The 24,680-nt window shown below is 38.3% G+C and overlaps 1 protein-coding gene across 8 annotated transcripts in view; it reads right to left on the reverse strand.

The window, feature by feature from the left end:
• Positions 1 to 24,680, reverse strand: part of LOC110459950 (protein sister of odd and bowel-like) — a 102,190-nt gene that overhangs the window by 39,200 nt on the left and 38,310 nt on the right. Inside the window, exon 5 of one of the 8 annotated variants that reach the window (XM_021512496.1) lies at positions 6,649 to 7,623. The exons of 6 other annotated variants lie outside the window; for them this stretch is intronic. In XM_021512496.1, coding sequence (XP_021368171.1) covers positions 7,091 to 7,623 — 533 coding nt within the window. In that variant the 3' untranslated portion in view covers positions 6,649 to 7,090. Of the gene's footprint in view, positions 1 to 6,648; positions 7,624 to 10,720; positions 12,018 to 24,680 lie in introns of those variants that run through there. One more of the 8 variants, XM_021512503.1, reaches the window with a different exon arrangement.

The following is a 24,680-nucleotide window of genomic DNA, read 5'->3' on the forward strand; positions in this document are numbered from 1 at the left end:
AAATTTCATTGAAATTGGTTCAGGGGTTTTGGAGAAGAAGATTTTTGAAATTTTAGTCAATTTGACCCTTTTTGGCCCCGCCCCTCAGGCCCCTGGGGGCTTAGGACTAAACCGGCAACTACTTTTGTTGACCTTTGTCCATGGAAGGTTCCTGCAAAATTTCATTGAAATTGGTTCAGGGGTTTTGGAGAAGAAGTCGAAAATGTAAATTGTTTACGGACGCATGACGGACGACGGACGACGACGGACAAAAGGCGATCGCAATAGGTCACTTGAGACTTTGTCTCAGGTGACCTAAAAAGACAACCGTCTGTTGAACAAAAGTCCAACTTACACCTAAATGTTTTTATATAGGGTTAGGTTTAGACAGGTCACAGTGTTTAATTCCGGTTTTGGTCACTCCCTGAAGAATTCTGATGGAATGTGTTGTACCTGTGAATGATGGTCCAGGATGCGTTAAGGAATCACTACTACACACCAGGGATTATAACTATTCAACTTTATTTACAAAATTAATGCATCATATTATATTTCTGGATGAACGCACCAGGAAATGTAAATGTAAACTTTATTTACAAAATCAATGACATCATATTATATCTCTGGATGAACTCACCAGGAAATGTAATCGTTATACTTTATTTACAAAAACATTTACAGATATCTCTGGATAACTCCTGTAGTGACAACATTACAAAGAGTTAATCAAATCATGGTCAAATCTGACACATCGAAACTAACTACTAACATCAATTATCATATGTCAAGTACAAGAAAATGTATTCGGTGCAACATCCATATATTTTCTATAAAAAGTTTGATCTAAAGTCAAATGCACACTCTCCTCTCCATCTTGTGTCATAGTCAAGATAAAAATTTTTTTTTTTTTTTTTTTTTTTTTTACAAGAATTGATCATTTTTGAAACTGAAGATTAAATGCTTATTAACAGGAGCCAGGAGAGGGTGTACTATCTGAAAATTGATAATAGCTAAGTACATTGTATACTACTGTTAGCTCCCAATACAAGTATTCCTGTGATAAACCATTTTTTTGTGTAAGATCAAGATCTTACTGCACAAATATGCTGAGACTTCACTATTTGACTTTTCCAGTTCAGTTACTCTTTTACAATATTCAAAGTAAAGATAACTGGACAACATCCACTGTAAGGTGATCGGCAATGCGTATTACGATGTTGACATGTTGCAACACACTAGCTGGACCGTCGTCAGAACCACAGCACACCTAGTGTGTCGAAACATGCCAACATGATAATAAATATTAACGATCACCTTACAGTGGATGTTATCCAGTCATCTTAACTTTGAATTTCAATTACTTTTCAGAATTCTATTAGGAATCAATCCTCGGAAGACTATCGAATCTTCGGAACTTTGGAACAGGGAGGTTGGATCTCATTTGCTTTGTATCTTTTACAATATTTACAGTACTCTCTTGATCTCTCATACTCACAACGAAAAGCGAAAACATTTACATATTGTTACATTCAATACTTTCTTTCTTTTGTCAATGTTTCAAAGCCATTGGATATATGATATATACAGTCATGCTACATATGTCAACAATACACAATTTCAATCTTGAAAATGATTTAGAACACAATAAAACATAAAGGAAAATACCTTTACATGGTCATCACAAAACAGTTATGAAATTACCACAATGTACATCTGTGCCATGAATTATAAATGTAAACTCGCATCATTTTTTCTAAATTTTATTTCACACTTTAATTTATTATAAGACTATATGATTGGCAACAACTTACAACTCCCAAATAGTAGTCAGTCACATTAACCAACATACATACAGTTCTAGACGTCAGGGTAAAACCACCCACAGGCGTTCCATGATAAAGATTTTTGTGTATATCTCTGCACTGTGATATACATTTTGAGACTTGGGATAAAACCACCCACAAACGCCTCAAATGATTAAATCTTCATCTGGACACATAAGATTGATTCTTTAGATTCTTTAGGGTAAAACCACCCATTGGCGTTTAACTTAGATATACATTTTGAGACTTAAGGGTAAAACCACCCACAGATCAGATGCCTCAAAGTGAGTATATCCTTTCACTTAGATATATACGAGTGAGACTCAATGGTGTAACCACCCATGACTGACCCAAGGTAAAGATTGTATGTATCTCTTCAATGAGATATAGAGTTTGAAGGTAAAACCACCCATGGTGGTCTTTCAGTATAGAAAGGAAAATCAACACTTGTAGAGCAATACATTTCCTGGTAAATCTCACAATGTCTTGGCCAGATTTTTAACCATGGTTACGACCTGGACTGATATCAAACACGGGGAAGAGAGCTTAATTTAGTGGGTCAAACTCCCGGAGGCTTGACCAGGGTCCAGGCCAGGGTCCAGTCCAAGGTTAGGATTCTGTCCAGGGTTCTGTCCAAACATGGACTGGGACTGGGACAGTTCCGAGCCGAGAGCCTTGTGAAATGCCACAAAACAGCCTCGGTCGAGACACAGCGGGACCTGGCAGACATTACAGCTATGTCGGGTGTTTATCTGCCAGCCAGATCGTGTCCGCACTTTTAGCAGTTTACAGAATTTACAGATGCGCTGTTTCTTGTTTTCTGCCCTGACGCTACGGTGGATCTGACCATTAAAAACAACCTCTGTAATGGGAGATCGCTTTTTAATTTTAAAACTAGGGAAGTGCTGTTGAGGCAGGTGCACCTGGTAATCACCTGCAAGAACAAGAGGTCAAAGGTTATTGACAGGGCATAAATACACTACATCCTAATAGCACAGGTACATGTATTTACATTTATAACATATCTACTCACATTTAGTGGATCAAGTATCTATGTTTTGGCATATTCATTCCATGTTTGACCTGTTACCCATAAGATATCTAAAACATGAACATATCTCCATGTAGTGAATTTGTTTTACAAGACAAATCTGAAACAACCAAGACTGCAGTTTACAAAACCTTGCATAGGCCTGATTACTGTGTTCAACAACAAATTACACCCAGCTAATGTCCCGACAACTGTGTTCAACAACTAATTATACCAAGCTAATGTCCCGACAACTGTGTTCAACAACAAATTACACCCAGCTAATGTCCCAACAACTGCGTTCAACAACAAATGACACCCAGCTAATGTCCCGACAACTGAATAACTTACAGAAATACATCATTGTACAAACACAAATTATCATGTGGTCAACCCTAGCACTAGACTGTATGTAAATGGGAAGAATTAGAAAACATTTAGGCACCTTCCCAGATATAGGTACCACTTGCGAAAACTTCTCAATTAAAACTAAGACATGATTTCTACGATTGATTGGATATTTATCAATGTTTCAGGATAACCTCACCTTCATCAAGAATTTTACCAGTTTCAGTTTTATTTCACATTTGCAAACATCAAAAATAACTTTGCTCTAAAAACACTCATCCATTTAAAAGCATTTAATAAGTTTTGATTTCCTCACAAATTATAGGAATGCCCTTTTTGTAAAAGTCTGTTCGACTCTGATTGTAACATGCAGAAACAGAACAGATGCATTTCCATAATTGTATGAAGTTTTATTAAAATTGAAATAGAAATAAAGTTGGTAGCGTGAGGGCGGCAAAGTATTCTATAAATAGTAACAGTGACCTTGACCATAACATCCTGTACATGTACACACAGACATGAAACTTGTTTGAATTATTCCCATACTTGACTTTAGTATTACTAGAGTTTTGATCAGATTAAGTCAGGAACAGTGAGGAGAACAACACTGAAAAACTTGGCAAGTAAGGTGGCAAATTTAAATGAGAATTACTGTACATCAAGGTGTTATGATAATAATAACATGATAATACTGGACACAGGCAAAAGCCTATATATCCAGATCATATGTATTGTCATCCTCTAGGCTGACGCCCTGTCAGTGAATAATTTCATTATTGTCAAATTCATGATTATAAAAACATTCCGGTTGTTCGAAGTGCTTATCCAGTCGGGCTTCAAACTTTTTTATTTTTATATAAACTTTACTGTATTTTGTATAATGTATGAAATAAAGTCACCGAACGGATGAGAAAGATTTTCTGTAAATAATACTGATGACCTTAATAATGGCATTCTGAAGCAAAACTTTGTTCCAAGTATCTGCATATTTGACTATTGTGCAAAGTTTAATCTAATCCATTAAACAACTGAAGAAACAATGTTGTTAGAGAGATGACAAAACTAAACATCTACATGTATAGAATTCTGTTCTACATCCACAGCCTCTAGGTGAGAGGAGGATTTATCAGTATCTAGCTATGAGGCCGTAGTTTACCATACACATTAAAGACATTTCACAAACAAATATATCCAATATCTTCAATATGTAAACGTTTCCCGATATCACAGTGACACCTGGATGTTCATATCACTCGTTAAACCCCTTACACTTAATTAGGTAAACATTAAATTTGATTGAGCTCAGCTCCAAAACATTATAAGCCCATGTTTGGATTCCAGATTGTCTAGTCTACTTCGTCTTTTCATCCTAGATTGTTCAGCCCATATCAGGATTCCTGTGAGTTGTTCAGCCTATATCAGGGTCCCTGTGAGCTGTTCAGCCTATATCAGGATCCCTGTGAGCTGTTCAGCCTATATCAGGATCCCTGGGAGCTGTTCAGCCTATATCAGGATCCCTGCGAGCTGTTCAGCCTATATCAGGATCCTGGTGAGCTGTGCACCCTGTATATCAGGATCCCGTGTAGCTGTTCAGCCTATATCAGGATCCCGGTGAGCTGTTCACCCTATATCAGGATTCCTGTGAGCTGTTCAGCCTATATCAGGGTCCCTGTGAGCTGTTCAGCCTATATCAGGATCCTGGTGAGCTGTTCAGCCTGTATATCAGGATCCCGGTTAGCTGTTCAGCCTATATCAGGATCCCGGTGAGCTGTTCAGCCTTAACAAGCATCACAGTGAGCCGCTCTGTCTAAGTTGAGCTGGTCAGCCCAGCTAAGGATGATAAGTTGAGCTGTTCAGCCTAAACCTTGTTGCTTGGCAGACAACATTTGCTGGTTGTGATGATGAAACAGCAGGAAGCAGCCACGCCTCTTACACAGTGGCACTTTACACACAGAACACCGAAACATTGTGGTGACACGGTGTCCAGCCCTAGTGGTCACTTTCTGTACCTTACAGTACAGACATTTTGTGGTGGTCAAACTCTCAGACTGGACACACTCGTGTGTCACGCCATTCACGTTTATCTTTGTATGAGCATCTGCATATGCATCAGAAATCAAACGTGAATCAGGTTTGGGTTGTACTGCCCCCCGGTACTGGAAGGGGACATAACTCTCAACAGCATGCCAATCTAGCATAGATCTGGGGTCCTCCATATTTGTGAACCCTCTGGGGTCTGAAAGGAGAGAACACAACATATAGTCACTCAGCAGAATTTGTTTACTATCAGACACCAAGTCGATTTAGCAGCATTACAAATATGAAATCCAAAACAACTAGACAAAAGTTCATCTTCACATTAATCTCATAGAGATGTATGGAAAAACTCCAAAGAACCATAGTGAATTAAATATGGACCAAATACATTAAAATCTGTAGTTTTTTTGTTATATATTAAAATGTATCAATATTCCCATTATCCCTGAACCACAGGGTACTCAATACTACAACCTCACAGCAATGACATCAGTGGAATGCAAATCAAAACTGCTTGATAGAATGACTCCAGACACATATCACAAGGTCTGCAACAGAATCATGAAGACCAAATTTTTCTACCCCACTATCAACTCCAACAGCAACAAATATTCAGAGAACTCCTTGTAACAAACACACCCTTTCAACATTGAATTTGTCGAATACAAAAGTAAGCTGCAGATCTGCTGACAAAGACATTTTGCAGCTCGAAATTGGTTTACCCAGTTATCTCAAACCTACAGACAAATTCATTGGGATAAATTTTCCTGGTTACGACTAATAAAGTCGGTTTTCCTGGTCATGAGTTACTGAGTCGCTTTTCCTTTTTGGGATGGGTTGCATCAGTTTTTACTGGTTATGACAAGTTCCGTCAGTTATTTCTGGTAATGACACTTTGTGTAGGGTTTCCTGGTTAAAATGAATTGACACAGTTTTACTGCATTGTTTTCATAAAACAAAGATGTTCAGACAACTTTTTGTCAAATTTAAGACATCTGTTTATCATCTGTTCTTTGTTTCAACAAATTGATATTGATCATCTCCAGACGACATCCTCGGTTGGGCAGCGTGAAACTGTACAAAACAGCCCCGCTCCTTACACAGAGGTGTTGTACACACAGAACACCTGAAGCGCGTTGTGACCCGATGGCCCGCCTTCGTACGCACTCCAGTGTGTTTACAGTGTACACACATTGTAGTTGTGTAGCCCTCTGATTGGACACAATGGTGAGCCACTCCCCTCACCATGACAACACACGGTTCCTTAACAGCTGGTCCCAAATGAAGGCGCTGAGGCAAAGGAACAACGTTCCGTGTGGTATTCAAATCTATCATGTCTGACCGGGTCGTACCGGGGGAATACCATTCTGAAAGGGACAAAGCAAACTTTGAGTTATCTCCCTTAGACAAAGCAATTTTTAGTAATCACCTTTCTAAAGTCCTGAACATAGATTTGAAGCTATGAATGTTCCAATACATTTTTTATACCTTTTCACTTGTACACTTTCAGGATTTTTCTTTCAGAGCTTTTCTCATTTCTTCAGTTTTGTAAAAGGAAGTAGTTAAATCAAATTTTACAAGAGTCACAAATAACAGATAAAAGTTGAATCCAAGAGGCTGCTGTCTCTAGCGTAAGTGAGTACATTCTTCTGTTCCTGTCTCATACATCACACCCACAGTACAGCAATAACTTAGACCATCACCCTGGAGAATCACCAACATTTACACAGAAACACGTTCCCTAAACACTACACAAAACACTGGATCACGAGTCACAAGAGAAGGCCTAGACAAAAGTAATGTACATGTACAGGTTCCTCATAAACATGGTACCCTTATAATTGATTGACATGAAGCTTGATTATAACAGCTTTTATTTTGGAAAGAATATGGGTAAGCTGTTGGGTTTAGCTTCTTCTTCTGCAGTCTGGCATGTCTCCGTATGACACTTGTACTCGTACTCCGATGCTAGTTCCTTCCCACATTTGGGACACTGCTCGCTCATCATAATGTGTGTCATCAAGTGTTTCTGTAGCACTGAGTTTTTGATAAAACCTTTCTTGCAGTATTTACACACAAACTCGTACTCAAATGTATGGTAAGCTATCTCGTGTCTCTTAAGACTCTGCTTAGTGGTGAAAGACCTCAGACATTCTGCACAAACATAACACCTGTCTGCCTTAACTGGCTGGGGACTCTGACTGGAGGACATTCCCGAAGCGTTTTGGTTCCATTTTTGATCTTGAATTTGCTCCTCCATCATGGCTGCCCAATCCAAAGCTTGGGATGAGGGGTCAAGTGTCCCCTGTCTGTTTGGCATCATCATCATGGACACGTTCCCCTGATCCATTATCATGGTCGTTTCCCGATGGCCGGCCGCTGTTTTGGGGATATCAGTCCTTGACACTGAAAATAACACGTTACAATTGCTTTAGAAAGGCATCCAACATGTAGTACCCGTTAGGCAAAGCTGTTTAAGGTGATTAAATTGTCAAATAGCATCTTCCCCTACCTTTAGGGTGCGACAGAGAAACCTCCAACCCAAAGGATGATACTTTAGTTGTCTTTACCTGATGCTTTCCCAAAGGTTAGATAGACAACCAAATGATAACCCTGAGAGTTGGAGATTTCTCTGTTAACACCCCAGTGTAGCGGGGGGATTTGTCCCGGAATTTTGGTAGAAGAAAACTTGATATTATAATCGGAATATGACATTTAGAGAATTAATGGCTTTCTGTAAGAATAAATCCCTCTTAGAGTAAAATTAAAGCGTCTATAAACTTTCCATGGAGAAATATTTTAAACACTACATAAACCCCCTGGTTAAGTGAGTTCTGTGAAGGCAACAGTGGTTTGGTTATCTTACACCCTATTAAACCAATAGCTGATGATGGACCCTTGAGGCTATTACAAACTATGAAAACTTCGATATCAAATCACATCACATTAAATGGAATAAATGAACCTTTTCAATATGAACTCTGTATCATGTGATATGTGGACAGATTTGTGATACAGATGTCTGCCGGGAGAGTGATGTATTGTCCTTAATGAAGTATACCATAAATCACAATACATACACACAAAACCGCAGTTTAACTCATTCACCCCCGAAATTTCATAATGAACTATTCCAATCTTTGAATTGGAAGAGTTCAAATTGTCTTCAGAGGTGACTGAGTTAAGGACAACATGATATGAACCAACATGAGCGTTTAGACTACATATTTGTATCAGCATAACCGTGTCCACACACGAAAACATTTCTGAACAGAACACGATAAAATCCTGTTTAAATCATAGGAACCAGGTCAACCATTAAACACATAGGACCTGTTTTCACACCACACCATAGGAACTATCTCAACACCTCACCACAGATAACACCTAGAACCTGTTTAAACACCACACCATAGGAAGTATCTCAACACCTCACCACAGAGACCATGTGAAAATAAAACACCATACAGATGATACTATAACGTTTTATGGAAATCCAAACATTCCTTCAAGAGTTACCACATGGAAACCACTGAGAAGAGGATGATGACACATGAACTGTATTACCGGTAGATGTGTCTGAACAGCTATTCAGGTTGTCGAAGGTCACTATAATTCTGAGATATTCAATGTCAAGTTGTCAAAGATCTCAGAAATTTCGAGATAAACGATCAATTTCGTCTTTCAAAGCCATTTTTCATTTTGTATATCTCCTTATCTACACTGGCCTATATTAGGTTAAATTTGCTTAATTGATTATTGTGCTATGATTGTATTTTCTCTCTTTTTAAGTAACAAAAGCATACTATAAGCAGAGACTTGAGCAAGACAATATTGCAGGTACCATCTGTAATCTAGTATAGTATCTTTTCTGTGTCTCTCTGATATAGTGGAACTTCAAATCGCAAAAATGTTTCAGATATGGTTTTTGAATCAATATAATTGATGCAAAAATTACCTTCAATGTGTACACAGATATCCTCAGAGAATTCCGTCACTGACAACAATCTCCAGGTATCTCATGTTTCATACAAATTTGGAAACCTTTGCACACAGCGGCGTATTGTGGATGATTTTAAATTATGTACCAGGCCTCTCCATGAAGTAGTGATCAGGTAAGCATACAATGTTTCACATAAAACATATAAGATGAATCTAATCCATAATAGGTAACCATGTGTTTCAGGAATTTTCATTTCTTCTGATTAGAAATTAGATCATGATATATCACTTAACATGTTCCTGAAACTCTATATTCATAAGACCGTGTTGGAGCTACATTTTTTAACATGAGCCTTCAGTGTGTATCTGGAGAAGAACCCCTTGCCGCACACCGGACATGTCTCGGTACGGATGTCAGCGTGCCTGCGCAGATGCTGCTCTAAGAGGTAGCGCTTGGTGAAGCCTTTCTGACAGTGCTGGCACTTGAACTTGTACAGGCCGGTATGCTGCGAGATGTCGTGAAGCTGCATACTCTGTTTGGTCGAGAATGTTTTCCCGCATTTCATACAGCCGAACTGTCTTCTCCTGGTTTGCGAGAAGAGGTTTGGAGAATCCCCCGTTTCCAGTGGTACATAAGTGTACTGGCTTTCCGTCAAGCGTCCCTCTTCACCCTGCCCAACTGCAAATGACACAATATTGTACTGCGTTAGAATGTTACCGATTGATGTGTAACAAGCCAATTTAGTTCAGTAGTGATGGCAGGCAAAGAAACATACAAAATGGATCTCGTTTTTTTCATATTCAGCAGTATCAAAATTCTGCTAATAACCCACATCAAACTGATGACTTGACTTTAGGGCATTTTATGTCATAGAGAGATACATTAGTCTCCGTTTTAGAAATTTTTCAGTCTTTTTTGAACAAGTGAGCTGTTTTCAAATGAAAAAATCTAAAATACTTTGCTTAGTAAATATTCCAAACAGTGTTGTTGAACCCCGACTTCCATTCTGTCCATTCATTAAGTAGTACAGGTGCTCACTAATAACATTTTATAAGACAAAATCCTAAAAGATCATGCCAAATTTAGTGCCACGTTAAACGTTACGTTAACCGGGTTAAGTCTTCCAGGACCCAATTGTTTCAAGTATGATCAGCTTACCCAGTTTTAAACAGAAATTTTCACACCATTTCTGTGATTTTTTCAAGAATCAATCAATATTTTGGAGTGTGTTGTCAATATATCGGTTTTTAATCAATATATATATACATAAAACTAAAGTTTAGAATTTCAATGTTGTTTTTTTTTTAAATATACTTGTGGAAAGTTTGCATTAAATTGATGTTAAGCTGACTAGACTGTGACAATTAAGCTCCGATGTTGTCTTGGTAACCCGATGACAATAACTTAACCTGTCTTAATTGTAATCAGTGTTGATTTCAACTCTCAGCATCAGTTAACAAATTTGATATGAAAATAACACTATAACACATCTCTGGAACAAATCAATCATTTTATTATAAATTCAAAGATTAAAGCATTAAGTTATTTATGTTGTTACAGTAGTTAATACAAAATATTTACAGTATGAAGATCTAAACAAAATGCCTGACAAAATATTTACTTTCTGTATATTTGAACGTAATGACAAAGAATCTTGCTATCTGTTATTCAGAACAAAATGACATAAAAACAATATTTCTATCGGAAATTAAGAACAAAACAACACAAAATTACTACGTAAATTTGAACAAAATGACAAATGACAAAATTACTCTCTGTGGATCTGGCAATTTTAACTAATAACATATACACATTTGAATAAAACCAATCTTTAAACTATATACATAAAAAAAACAGTTTTTAACTCATTTTACTGAACTCTCTGAGTGAACACCTGAACACTTCACATGAACTAAACACATGAAAATGAATAATGCCCCATTAAAACTATCAAAATTTTGTCACATTTAAAGGGAAAGGCTTGAAACATACGAGTTCATCAGTTGTGGATGCTTGAATGGGTTGAACCCAGGAAAAGGTGTCTCCTTGAACCAATCAGTACTGAAAATAATAAATCGTAGCCAAGAACACATAACTTTGTTACCAGAACATTCACAACATAAGATGAAAATACTCTATGTAACTGACGATGGAGAAAAAACTACAAGTTCTGACAAACTCCAGAACTCCCTTAAATCGATGCATTGATTCTAAACTTTTCATAAAAGGGAGATTGTGATATGGGTGTCTACAAAATGGAATGCTGACGTTGAGGCTACTACGACTAGCAGATCTTCGCCGTGTTCTGTATCACAGGGTTTATATAGAAACCTATACCGTGACCATGTCTGGAACATCATGAATCAGGAGGGACTCGGCCTTCAGACGGAGACAGGATGCTTTACAGGGCTTGTTTTCCAACTGTCAACCCCCAATGCATGCTAAATGTTTTTGGCAACCCAAGGTCTCATCAAGTGTGTAAAACCCCTTTTCAATCACTTGAAGGCTTTTTTCTTTATACATGATTTTTTTCTTGGATTCGTTGCATATTTAGGATTGTGTGAAGTATGTTTTGCAACGTGCTGTCTGAACCTATATTTCTGGTAGAAACCCTTACTACAGTACTGACACTTGAAAGGATAGGACTTTGTGTGTTGTGATATATCATGATACTGCAAATTCTGTTTGTAGGCAAACACTCTTCCACATTTTTCACAAGTGTGTTGCTTTTTCTCTTGGATAAGAGATGTTTGAACTGTTGGAGCCTGCGTGTGAGGTGTCGCGGGTTCTACAGGTATGGCCACAACCCCCTTGTCTATCATGTCGCTATCTTGCTCCACAAAGTATTCCACTTCCACTATAAATGACACAATATTGAAATTCATTAGCTATTTCAGCGTTAGTTCCCTCCACGACATATAATGTGAAATCCATTGGAATTGAGTTGCATGGCATTAGGCTGAATTTCATGTTAAATGATGAAGGAGTGGTGGGAGGTCATCAAAATAACAACTCCCTCAAATGGAGTTATAAAGAGGTTTTTATATAATTACAAAATTCACAAAATAGGTTTTGATTTCCTTTAACATATTTTGCCATGATAAAAAAAGCACAGTTTAAGAAGTTTCCATAAGCAAAACTTACATCTACACTTGCATACATCATAGTGTCAGCACAAATAAACTAACTATATTCAGACAACTGTGCCTGATGATATCGCAGGGTTCTAACACACCTGTCTGATGACATCATAGGGTTCTAACACACCTGTCTGATGACATCACCGGGTTCTAACACACCTGCCTGATGACATCACAGGGTTCTAACACACCTGCCTGATAACATCACAGGGTTCTAACACACCTGTCTGATGACATCATAGGGTTTTAACACACCTGTCTGATGATATTGCAGGGTTCTTACACACCTGTCTGATGACATCACAGGGTTCTAACACACCTGTCTGATGACATTTCATGGTTCTAATACACCTGTCTGATGACATCACAGGGTTCTAACACACCTGCCTGATGGCATTTCATGGTGCAAACACACTTGTCCATCTGATGACATGGTGCTTGCACACCTGTGTATCTGAGGACATGGTGCTCACACACATATCCATCTGATGACATGGTGCTTACAAACCTGTGTATCTGACCACATATGGTGCCAACACACCTGTGTATCTGAAGACATGGTGCTTACACATCTATCCATCTGATGACATGGTGCTTACACACCTGTGTATCTCATGACATGGTGCTAACACACCTATCCATCTGATGACATGGTGTTTACACACCTGTGTATCTGACCACACACATGGTGCTAACACACCTGTCCATCTGAGGACATGGTGCATACACACCCGTGTATCTGACCACATATGGTGCTAACACACCTGTCCATCTGATGACATGGTGCTAACACACCTGTCCATCTGATGACATGGTGCTTACACACATGTCCATTTGATGACATGGTGCTTACACACCTGTGTATCTGAGATTACTGATTGTTTGTAAACTTGACGGCCTCATGGTTACATTCTGTCTTATGATAAAGCATTGCTGCTGATGTGGTAAAGAACTTTCCACAAATCGAGCATATTTCATTCCTGGAATGCCGCATCAAATGCCTCTTCATCAGGTTTTCTCTGTGGAAGCCTTTCGGACATAAACTGCACTTGTATTTGAAGTTTCCTGTGTGGATTGCTATGTCATGGGTTTGAAGGTTTTGCTTGGTGGAGAAACTATGGCCACATTTGTGACAATAAAACAGTTTGGGCGCAGGGAAGATGGAGGCGTAATCGACCCCTCCCAGACCGGCCTGGTGGACCGCTGTAACGTTGAACTGGTTTCTGTCTTGTGCTGGCTTCGTTACACCCAAAGCTGCAAAGGACATAATATTGGCTAGTATTAGACTTGAAACAGAAGTTACAGTGTGTTTCTTGGTTCTTAAATAAAATAGTTACAGGTTGATAATACACCTGAATAATAATCATCAATGTGAAGCTTTTTCATCAGAACTTAATTAAAGTGTTATTGATTAAGATTAAAGCACGCTGAATCTTCTACATATAAATCTACGATGCACTCACAATGGTTCAGCATTATTCTGCTTTATTTCATGTTTTGTATTAGAAAATATCACGGTAAATCTTCAGTATGTAACACTGAAAAATCACTTTTTGTGACACACTATAATTAGGAAAGTAAAAATCAATAAAATTTCCAAAAACTTGATCAAATCACAAAGTTCCAACATTTATTTTAAATGTGTCATAAACATTTAATCATCACTGTTTCATAATTGGCAGCGTAATATTGGATAAATCTTTCTAGTAAGTAGTATTTAACGTGAACTGTAGCGTCCGACAGATCCAGTGAACTCATATAGAACAAAGTCTGTCAAAAGTGTCTAACAAACCCAATGTACCCGATACAGAACAAAACTTAATTGATCCAGCGTCAACAGGTATAGAACAAAGTCTGACAAAAGTGTCTAACAAACCAAATGTACCTCATACAGAACAAAACTTAATTGATCCAACGTCAACAGGTATAGAACCAAGACTCATACAGAGCAAAGCGAGAAGGACACCATTTAAATACTAGTAGATACTCCATAAAATCTCCGTAAGGAATCCAACACCATTCCCCTCCAAACCAAACAAGTACCTTCTGTACATCTACATATCTACTGTCAGACAGGATATTCTAGGCTGCACTTCTTCAGGTGATATCTGAGTGCATCTTTTGAATAAAATCCTTTCCCGCAATTTGAACAAATTTCTGAAAAAACGTTGGCATGTTTTTTCAGATGTTCTTCGAATCTATATCTCTGATAGAATCCTTTGTGACACTGGTGACAAGAGTAGGTGAAGGAGCCAGTGTGCTGGGAGATGTCGTGGTACTGTAGATTCTGCTTATGGACAAAACCCTTGCCACATTTACGGCATACATATTGTGCCTTTTTACTGGAGCCCGTTACATTAGGGTTTTCCGGGTTTAGGTCAGACTCTGCAGCCATGCAACTCGAGTAGTTCTCGCTGCTTGTGTTTGGCGCCCGATTCCCCTCCACTGAAAACGACACAAGATCGTATTAGTGACTTTCATAACATCAAATTCAATCCGACAAACAGGAAGTTTTAACTTTATGAACACTGATTCTAATGAATAGATTTAATGAAGAGTGTAATTGATGAATTAAAAAAATCTACATTCTAGCAGAACCCATATGTCCCGATGAACATGGTTCCATCAAAATTCAACAGAAACGTTCCAACACCCTGCTGCTTACTAAGGACTTGCATAGCCCAAATTTGTATTCAGATATTTCTAAGCTTCAAAAACCTGAACCTCCTTACAAGAAAGCTTTATGAGCACCTGTAACACTTCTGTCACCTCTGTAACAAACTGTGTGGACATCGGTTGATAAACTGCGAGGCCATCATCACTAGTAACAACACAAAACATGTGTAAAAGGCATACCAATATCCCTGTGTCAACTCATTTCAAACCAGCCTTTGTGAACAAACAGGAATTGGGTCAATAGTTTTTTTACGGGTCACTTCATTGATTTTCCTATCTGTAGTTCTGTATCAACTTTCCGATCTTGAGTTTGTCATTATTTTCTATTCTCATTTCCTGCCATATGCTAAATAGACAACGTATTTATCATAATTTCAAAACTTAAACGTTTGTAGAAAAGATTGAAAACGACTCCAGATATACAGAAGTTTGAAGGCTCCCACATTACTGCGTGGAATGTGCAGGTCCATAAAATCACTTACACCATGTTAAAAACAATGCATAAACTTGAATGCCTTTATAAACAGCTGTATAAAATCATACAGCAAATTCCAAGCTGCATTTCTTTGTGTGATATCGAAGTGCATCCTTTGAGAAGAATCCTTTTCCACAAAACGAACACATCTGTGAAAAAACGTTGGCATGTTTTTTCAAGTGTTCTACGTATCTGTATCTCTGATAGAATCCCTTGCGACAATGATGACAGGAAAACGTGAAGGAGCGCGTGTGCTGCGAGATGTCGTGATACTGCAGTTTCTGCTTGCGGACAAAAGCCTTGCCGCATTTAGTACACACAAATTGTGCCCTTTTCCCGGAGCCCGTTACATCAGGGTCCTCAGGGTTTAGACCAGACTCTGCAGCCATGCAACTCGAGTAGTACTCACTGCTAGTGTTTGGTGCAGGGATCCCCTCCACTGTAAACGATACAAGATCGTATTAGTGACTATCATAATATCAAACTTAATTTTCAGGATTTGTAGGAATGTTACTTTCTTGATGCTCATATTCAGAAAATATATTTCCACACTTTTGGAACACTGATTTTGATGAACTCCAACAAAATCATCTCCACGCCAAACTTGTAGCTAATCTGAAAAAGGTACACCTGAATAATTTCATTGTGATTTTCCTGTAAGCACAACAATGTCTTCTTAATTACCAGTAAATTCTATCGTCACTTTGTACACAATAGAATAGAACCCATCAATAAGTCACATCCGTAAGTAGGATACCAAACTGCCAACAGCACATTGTTATAACATGTAAACCTATTTCAGAAAATTTGTATGTACATGACGGATATGATAGTTTAGATCAGTCATTGTGAAGAATCCTTTCCCACAAATTGTACATATCTCCGATCGGCATGAGGAAGTATGCTTTTTCATGTGTTCTTGATAACGATATTTCAGGTAGAATCCTTTGTTGCATAGAGGACATTTAAATGTGAATGAGCGTGTGTGCTGCGATATATCGTGGTATCGGAGGTTTTCCTTGCGTGTAAAAGACTTTCCACACTTATGGCAGACAACAGGAGACTTCCCTAGCCCAGCTGTTACACTGTGGCTCAAAGTATTAAGCACCACATCTGTCGACAAGGACTGGTAGCCATCGATATTTTGGTCCCGCTTTTCATCCAAAAATCCCTCCACTGAAAAGGATATAATAACAAATTAATAAACAGAATTATCAGTGTTCCAAACTCCTCAAGGTTCTTCTAGCAACAGTAACCTTTGACCAGTCTTGTATAACAAAAAATGTCCAATTATTTGCTGCCCTCCACCCATGAACTGCACAATGAAGTAAAACATCCATAGAGCACACCAATGAATCACAACCACTGCCACCTGATAGCCACCAAACATCAATATTGCCAACTGGTGGCCACCCGATATAACTGGCAACACCTCTTGGCCACTTAACCTTTCCACTGTCACCTTTTAGCAAGCCACCTGACATAACAACGGACACCTTGTGGCCACTTGACATTACAACTGCAACCAAGTGGTCACTTGACAAAACCACCAACAGTTGGAGGCCACTTAACATCACAAATGGCACCTTATGGCCACCTGACATAACTGCCAACTTGTGGCCACTTGATGTTGCTGCTGCCACCTTGTGGCCACTTAACATGGCCACCAACACCTGGTAGCCAATGGACAGTACCACTGCCGGCAGGTGACCACCTGATATTACCACTGCCACCTGGTGGCCAATTCTATTTAGGGAAATAACTTCCATTTTTCTGATTACAATGAAGACCTCAGACTATTGTAAGTTCAATTCATTATAATAGTCACCATAAATAGTGTTATTTGGGAATATGCACATGTCTAACATGAGATCGCAAGTCAGATTTTGTGAAAAATCCTTTCCCACAAACGTTACATATTTCAGACCGAATATTCGAGGTATGCTTTTTCATGTGTTCTTGAAAGCGGTATCTTTGGTAGAATCCTTTGTTACACTGATGACATTTATATGTAAATGAGCGTGTGTGCTGCGATATATCGTGGTATCGGAGGTTTTCCTTGCGCGTAAAAGACTTTCCACACTTATGGCAGACAACAGGGGACCTCCCCAGCCCAGCTGTTACACTGAGGCTCAAAGCATCTACCACTGTGTCCGTTGCCATGGACTGGTAACCACTGCCAAGGTCCAGGTTTTCATCCAAAAATCCATCCACTGAAAATGACATAATAACAAATTAATGAACAGAATTATCAGTGTGCCAAACCAACTAAAGTTCCTTTTTCTACACAGCCATAAGCTACATATTTGCGTCGGGAATCTATCTGGCCATCCCTCCAACTCTAACACTCATAACAGACCTCTCCTCGACATCCCACCACATCATAAGCAGAGCTCTGCACAATAGTACAGCCACATGACAATGGAAAAGCTAATTTATTATCATCCGGGTCTGTTGTATGCACCAAATAATACCAGATGACAGCTAAAACTGTTTGTACACCAAGTAAAAAAACTTGCCGTCGAGGTCAGTTCAAATGAAATATTTGAACTTTTATCCTAAACCAACAACAAGTCAACCTCATCACAGAGTATTGTTCATCGCCATGGACACTTCACACTTTTTGGTGTGGTCCCGCAAAGCGTCCCTGGAGAAGAATCCTCTGTGACAGAGAGAGCAAATGTACGACCTGATGTTAGCATGTTTTCTGAGGTGTTGCTCATAGCGATATTTCTGGTAAAAGCCCTTGCCACACTGCTGGCATTTAAACTTGTAGGAACCAGTGTGCTGTGATATGTCATGATATCGCAGGGTCTGTTTATGGGTGAACTCCTTGCCACATTTCAGACAAACGTATGGCTTTGGCAATGTTCCTTGCAACAAAGTATCAAATGGGTTCTGAACTTCAACACCAGATTCTGGGACCAATTCGCCTAGTTTGGAGTCACTTCCGAAGTTTGGCTCCACAACACCCGTCACTGAAATTGACATAATACTATATTAATGATCAATTCCAAGAAATTAAAGAAACTACATAAAAACCTAGAATAAAGGGGGACACCATACGAACCGAGCTTTTGTTTGGAATAGACGGCATTTCTTATGAAACGGGTTGATTTTTAATGTACTGTTGAACCCACCTTCAGGGCTGGGTTACACATTGAGGAGGGTAAATACAGGTAAGCTGTGTTTACAGCCACAACGTTAATGTCAGTATATACAAAATAGTAGTACAACAACTATTGTTATAGCAGATCCGGTACTGGTACTACAATACTAGATATCCTTACAACGTACTAGTACCACAATACCAGATATCCTTACCACATACTAGTAACACAATACCAGATATCCTTACAACATACTAGTACCACAATACCAGATATCCTTACAACGTACTTGTACCACAATACCAGATATCCTTACCGCATACTAGTACCACAATACCAGATATCCTTACCACATACTAGTACCACAATACCAGATATCCTTACAACATACTAGTACCACAATATCAGATATCCTTACCACGTACTGGTACATGTACCACAACTAGTGCTATCCGTTACTGGTACTACAATACCAGATATCCTTGCAACGTACTAGTACCACAATACCAGATATCCTTACAACATACTAGCACCACAATACCAGATATCCTTACAACATACTAGTACCACAATACCAGATATCCTTGCAATGTACTAGTACCACAATACCAGATATCCTTACCACATACTAGTACCACAATACCAGATATCCTTACAACATACTAGCACCACAATACCAGATATCCTTACCACGTACTAGTACCACACTACAAGATATTCTTACCACCTACTAGTACATGTACCACAACTAGTGCTATCCGGTACTGGTACTACTATACCAGATATCCTTACAACGTACTAGTACCACACTACCAGATATCCTTACCACGTACTAGTACATGTACCACAACTAGTGCTATCCAGTACTGGTACTACAAAACCAGATATCCTTACCACGTACTAGTACCACAATACCAGATATCCTTACAATGTTCTAGTACCACACTACCAGATATCCTTACCACGTACTAGTACATGTACCACAACTAGTGCTATCCGGTACTGGTACTGGTACTACAATACCAGATATCCTTACCACGTACTATTACATGTACCACAACTAGTGCTATCCGGTACTGGTACTACAATACCAGATATCCTTACCACGTACTACATTTAGTACTGTACCACAACTAGTTATACAAGATTCCCGTATTGTATACCACAGATAACTTTCATCATTAAACACAAACATCTATTTGAGGTTTAATGAAACATCTAAATAAAGTATACATGGCCAGCTGTGATAGAAGATCTGTAGTGAACTCCTAACTTTGACTACCATTTATTTTATTGTTTGGTAAACACACTGTATTTTCAACCGTACACAGAAATACTGATGGGTCACTGTAGGTAGCAATCAAGTACACAAAAATAGGTCACTGGTAAGCATGTACTCGTAATTAGGTCACTGGTAATCATGTACTCAGAAATAGGTCACTGGTAATCATGTACTCAGAAATAGGTCACTGGTAATCATGTACTCAGAAATAGGTCACTGGTAATCATGTACTCAGAAATAGGTCACTGGTAATCATGTACTCAGAAATAGGTCACTGGTAATCATGTACTCAGAAATAGGTCACTGGTAATCATGTACTCAGAAATAGGTCACTGGTAATCATGTACTCAGAAATAGGTCACTGGTAATCATGTACTCAGAAATAGGTCACTTATAACCATGTACACAGAAATAGGTCACTTATAACCATGAATACAGAACAAGGTCACTGTTATCTATATATATATATATACAGAATACAGGTAATAGTAATAGCCACATACACAGAAATAGGTCACTTGTATATATCCATGTTTACAGAAAAAGGTCACCATTTTAATTATGTACATAGAAATAGGTCACCGTTGAAACCATGTACTCAGAACTAGGTCACTGTTGAAACTATGTATCCGACAGTACAACAAGATACATGAATCAAAGAACACTTTCACAGGGGTGTACCCAGAATGCACTTCTTTCTGTGATCCCGTAATGTATATTTAGAATAGAAGCCTTTTCCACACACAGTACAAATCTCTGATCTGATATTGGAGTGTTTCCGTATGTGTTGTTCCAGCATGTATCTCTTGTGGAATCCCTTGTGACAAAGATCACACGTGAACTTATAAGCCCCTGTGTGTTGTGATATTTCATGAAACTGCATATTTTGTTTGTTTGTGAATCTCTTTCCACATTCGGGGCAGCTAAATTTTTTTGCTCTGCGACTAAATGACATGCCTGGGATATGATGGCCTTCGATACTTTGTGTTGCCAGGGTAGAGAAGCTGATGTTGCCATGGACATTTGACTCCAGGTTTCCTGGAAATGCAAATGACACAATATTTCATAATGTTAGACATCAGTTGTGAATAAAGATACAGCAATTTCTAACAATCGTGAATACGTTTTTATTTCAAATTAAATGCAAGTTTAAATAGACATGCATGAAAATCTACTATTGTAGCCGATGCATTTTGAATCTGGCTGTCCAGTATATAGACAGACTCAATAGCTAGCTCAACAGTGATTTCACAAAAAATTAAATATTGCAACAAGCAATCACAATAAAAATATATTCTTGAATATAACCCAGCAACCATGTATGGCACAGGAATTGAATATTTTGCTCCATTTTCCTCGTCTCCTTTCGCATCAATACATACAATGTCAATACAAAGTCTACGAATTAGCTCTCCTTGTATTTACTCTAAATCTTGTTTGTTTTATGAAATGCTGCCACAACTAAGTCACTATTTTCCGCCACTGACCAGCCACGGTCTCTCTTCCGCCTTTCGATATCTTTCAGTCCGTTACCATGGTTACTAACACTGGATATAACTTGTACAAAACCAAATTCCATCAAAACAATATCGAATAGGACACTACTTATTGCACAAATACCTCCCGACAATGCTTTAAATGGACTCGGTGGTATATTCTATATCTGGTACGAATTCATTAATTTGTACATTACATTACACCTTATAATTTCCATGGCTTGGAGCAGACATATAATTTAGCTTAGTTTATATGTTTTAATACAGGATTTTTATGATCCTCTACATCCGACACAGGTTTTCAAAAAATAAATGAATGTACACATATATATAAAAGTTCAGTGATGGACATCACATGCGTAACAAAATATGTCAGCTCTGTAATTATATTTCAGTTCCTGATCAATCCAGCGTTTCATGAGTCTGTTTTTAAATGTATCTATTGATGGTGCCGATATCACATCCTCTGGAAGACTGTTCAATAACTTTCTTACTCATTTAAAAGAGCAGTTGTCATTAGTGAAATGTTCTAATGTTGTGGATAAAGTGTTATTAATATGCCCCTGGTACCATGTCTTCGGAATCATTCTGCCACAATCAAAGAAAACAACCATAGATATTGAAAACTTCTATAACATCACATCTGTAGAACTCAACGCTGCTCCAGATACACTTGGCTTATTTTTTATGGATGCTCCGGATGCGACACATTTGGATGCTTATTTAGGGAAGTTTGTGCTACATTTCTTCATGTGAGCATGGAGAGTATACTTGGAGAAGAATCCTCTACCACAGACAGTACAGAACTCTGTGCGAATATTCGCATGTCTCATCAAGTGCTGGTCTAGCAAGTACTTTTTGGTAAACCCTTTTTTACAGTGTTGACATTTAAACCTGTACGATCCTGTGTGTTGGGCGATGTCATGAAATTGCAGGTTTTGTTTGGTGGAGAAGGCCTTTCCGCATTTTCCACAGATGAACCGTTTCATTCCTATTCCTGACGGAACAAGCGCTTTGGTACCATGAACGTCAACACCCGTGTGCGAAAAACCATATTGGTTGTCATCGATGTAAACCTTTTGCTGCATTTGTCCAGCCACTGAAAATGACACAACACAGCATTGTATTAGACTCTTGTAGCTAATTATTGTCTTCAAAATACAATCTAGTCGATTGAAACGAAAAAATATCCCTTCACGCCAATGTCTTCCACATAAACAACCACAAACATGATCAATTTCACAACACTTTATATTGATCAGAAGAATATATATATCATAAATACTTTATACAATGTCCTTAAACACATTTTCCTGTATATTATTTATGAAAAGTGAGTTAGCGAAAAATGTCCATGTTTGAAATTAAATGTCCACAACTTTTGTTCCTAGCCATAGCTATGGCCTTTTCATGCATATAAAAGTCACGTTAATAAATGAGTGAAGTGTCCATATCACTCTCCAAGAACTACACCTCTAGTCTGATCTATGGTACAACCTGTTATGATCAAGGTCGTCAGTATCGAGATAAATATAACACAGGGAACGTGATGATAGAAAGGGATGATACACCCGACAATTTTATCATCATTTCATTGATAAACACAGTATTAATTCACATATCAAACACTATCACTATTTTTTTACGGCAAAATCCTGTTAATCCACACTTTTTATTTCCTAAAACTTTTAACTTGATGATCTTCTCATAATCGACCAGTTTATTGACCCAGTACGGTACTGTGATTTCTTCACCAAAAATAGCGGTGAAAATCCCAAATGAAATCAATAAGTGCACAAGTGTTGGCTATATATTACTGTTTTTCATATTATTGATGAATCCCAAACAGTGAATGCTCATTTAACAAAGTTCTTCCAATTGTTTCCTGGCTGAACATGCACACGAACTCCTACTGAATAAGAGAGTCTTCTTGGCAAGGCCTCATAGCCCTATGATAAAGGACAAAACAGCCCCGTTTACCACAGAGTGGAACTTTACACACAGAGCACCTAAACCTTGTAGTGACGGCCCATCCAGCCCGGGTCTTCACCGAGTGTATCCTACAGTAAACACAGGGTGAAGTTTTGTACCCCCCGGAGGGCACGCATGTGTGCTCCACGCAACCCATTTTCACACTTATGTGGTCCCGGGGGGTGTAGGAGCGTGTGGTGTGTGTAACGTCACTCGGGTGGGGGAATGACATCAGCAGACTTGTAATCCCAGGGCTAAAGTTTTGTCCAAGATCTGGGTTAGAGTCTGAAAGCAGAACAGCAAATGATATATTAGCCTAACCTTTTTTTTTTCTTTTTCTTTTTTTTTTACTTTTCATTGTTTTACACAAAAATATTTGTTTGCCATGCAGTTGTTAGAAATTGTCGAGATCACACTAGATCAGTTCAGTGCTGCTGCTTTCATAAAAGATTGAGGCTTGTGCAAACTATTTCTGGATACCACACTAGTTCATGATCCATGGGTTCAGTATCAAACACAATAGTTCAGGATCATAAACACCATTTCAATACACATCAGTTCAATGCCTTCAGAAACTATTTTTGAAGAACCATTATTACTATAAACAAAAGTTCGCTATTTCTTCTGACAAGTCCGGCAATCCAAACCAGTTTGAATTGTAAACACCCATGAAGGAGGTGTACCTAAACTGGCTAATTGCAAGCTTCTTTGCCAGTACACAGATTATTTTTTCCTTGACAAATCTTTTATACTGAAAAGTATACAAAAACAAGAGGTGCAACAGGCCTGTATTGCTCACTTGTTACGAACCAGCGTTATGTCAACTGTGACCTTCAAAATGGGTTAAGGTGAAGATCTCGATAAGGAGCAAGATTACACTATAGTTCAAATATCCTTACACCTCATGCATTGTTGAAGATTTTAACACTTGTTTTAAATTATCATTTTCAATTCAGTGTTTTTTTAGTCCAGTGCAAATCTTGATTTTTTTTCAGTGACATGAACAATTCAAACATCAATAATGTAAGAAATGTGAAAATTTATTTTCATCAAGCGTTACATAACGAACATTTCTATAAATTCAAAAACGGACAAATCTACCGATTCAAATGGACAAGCTTCGGCATGATACAGTTGACCGTTGCTAAGAGACAAACTTTTGGAAACAAGCACATGACTTTTTACATAGAGAATGATCATCTTTTGTATGCAGTCTGATCACAAGAACTATTTAGTACTGTTCGTCACAACAGCATTTTCACATCCATGAGAGAAAGTATATGCAAGAGGTACTAGCTTCATTCAAAACTTGAAAAAACGTCACCATTTATTTAGTGAAACTACAGCATTAAAAAGGTGTTTGAGGGAGA

Source organism: Mizuhopecten yessoensis, unplaced genomic scaffold (genome assembly GCF_002113885.1).
Source record: "Mizuhopecten yessoensis strain PY_sf001 unplaced genomic scaffold, ASM211388v2 scaffold10275, whole genome shotgun sequence".
In the NCBI taxonomy this organism is placed as follows: domain Eukaryota; kingdom Metazoa; phylum Mollusca; class Bivalvia; order Pectinida; family Pectinidae; genus Mizuhopecten; species Mizuhopecten yessoensis.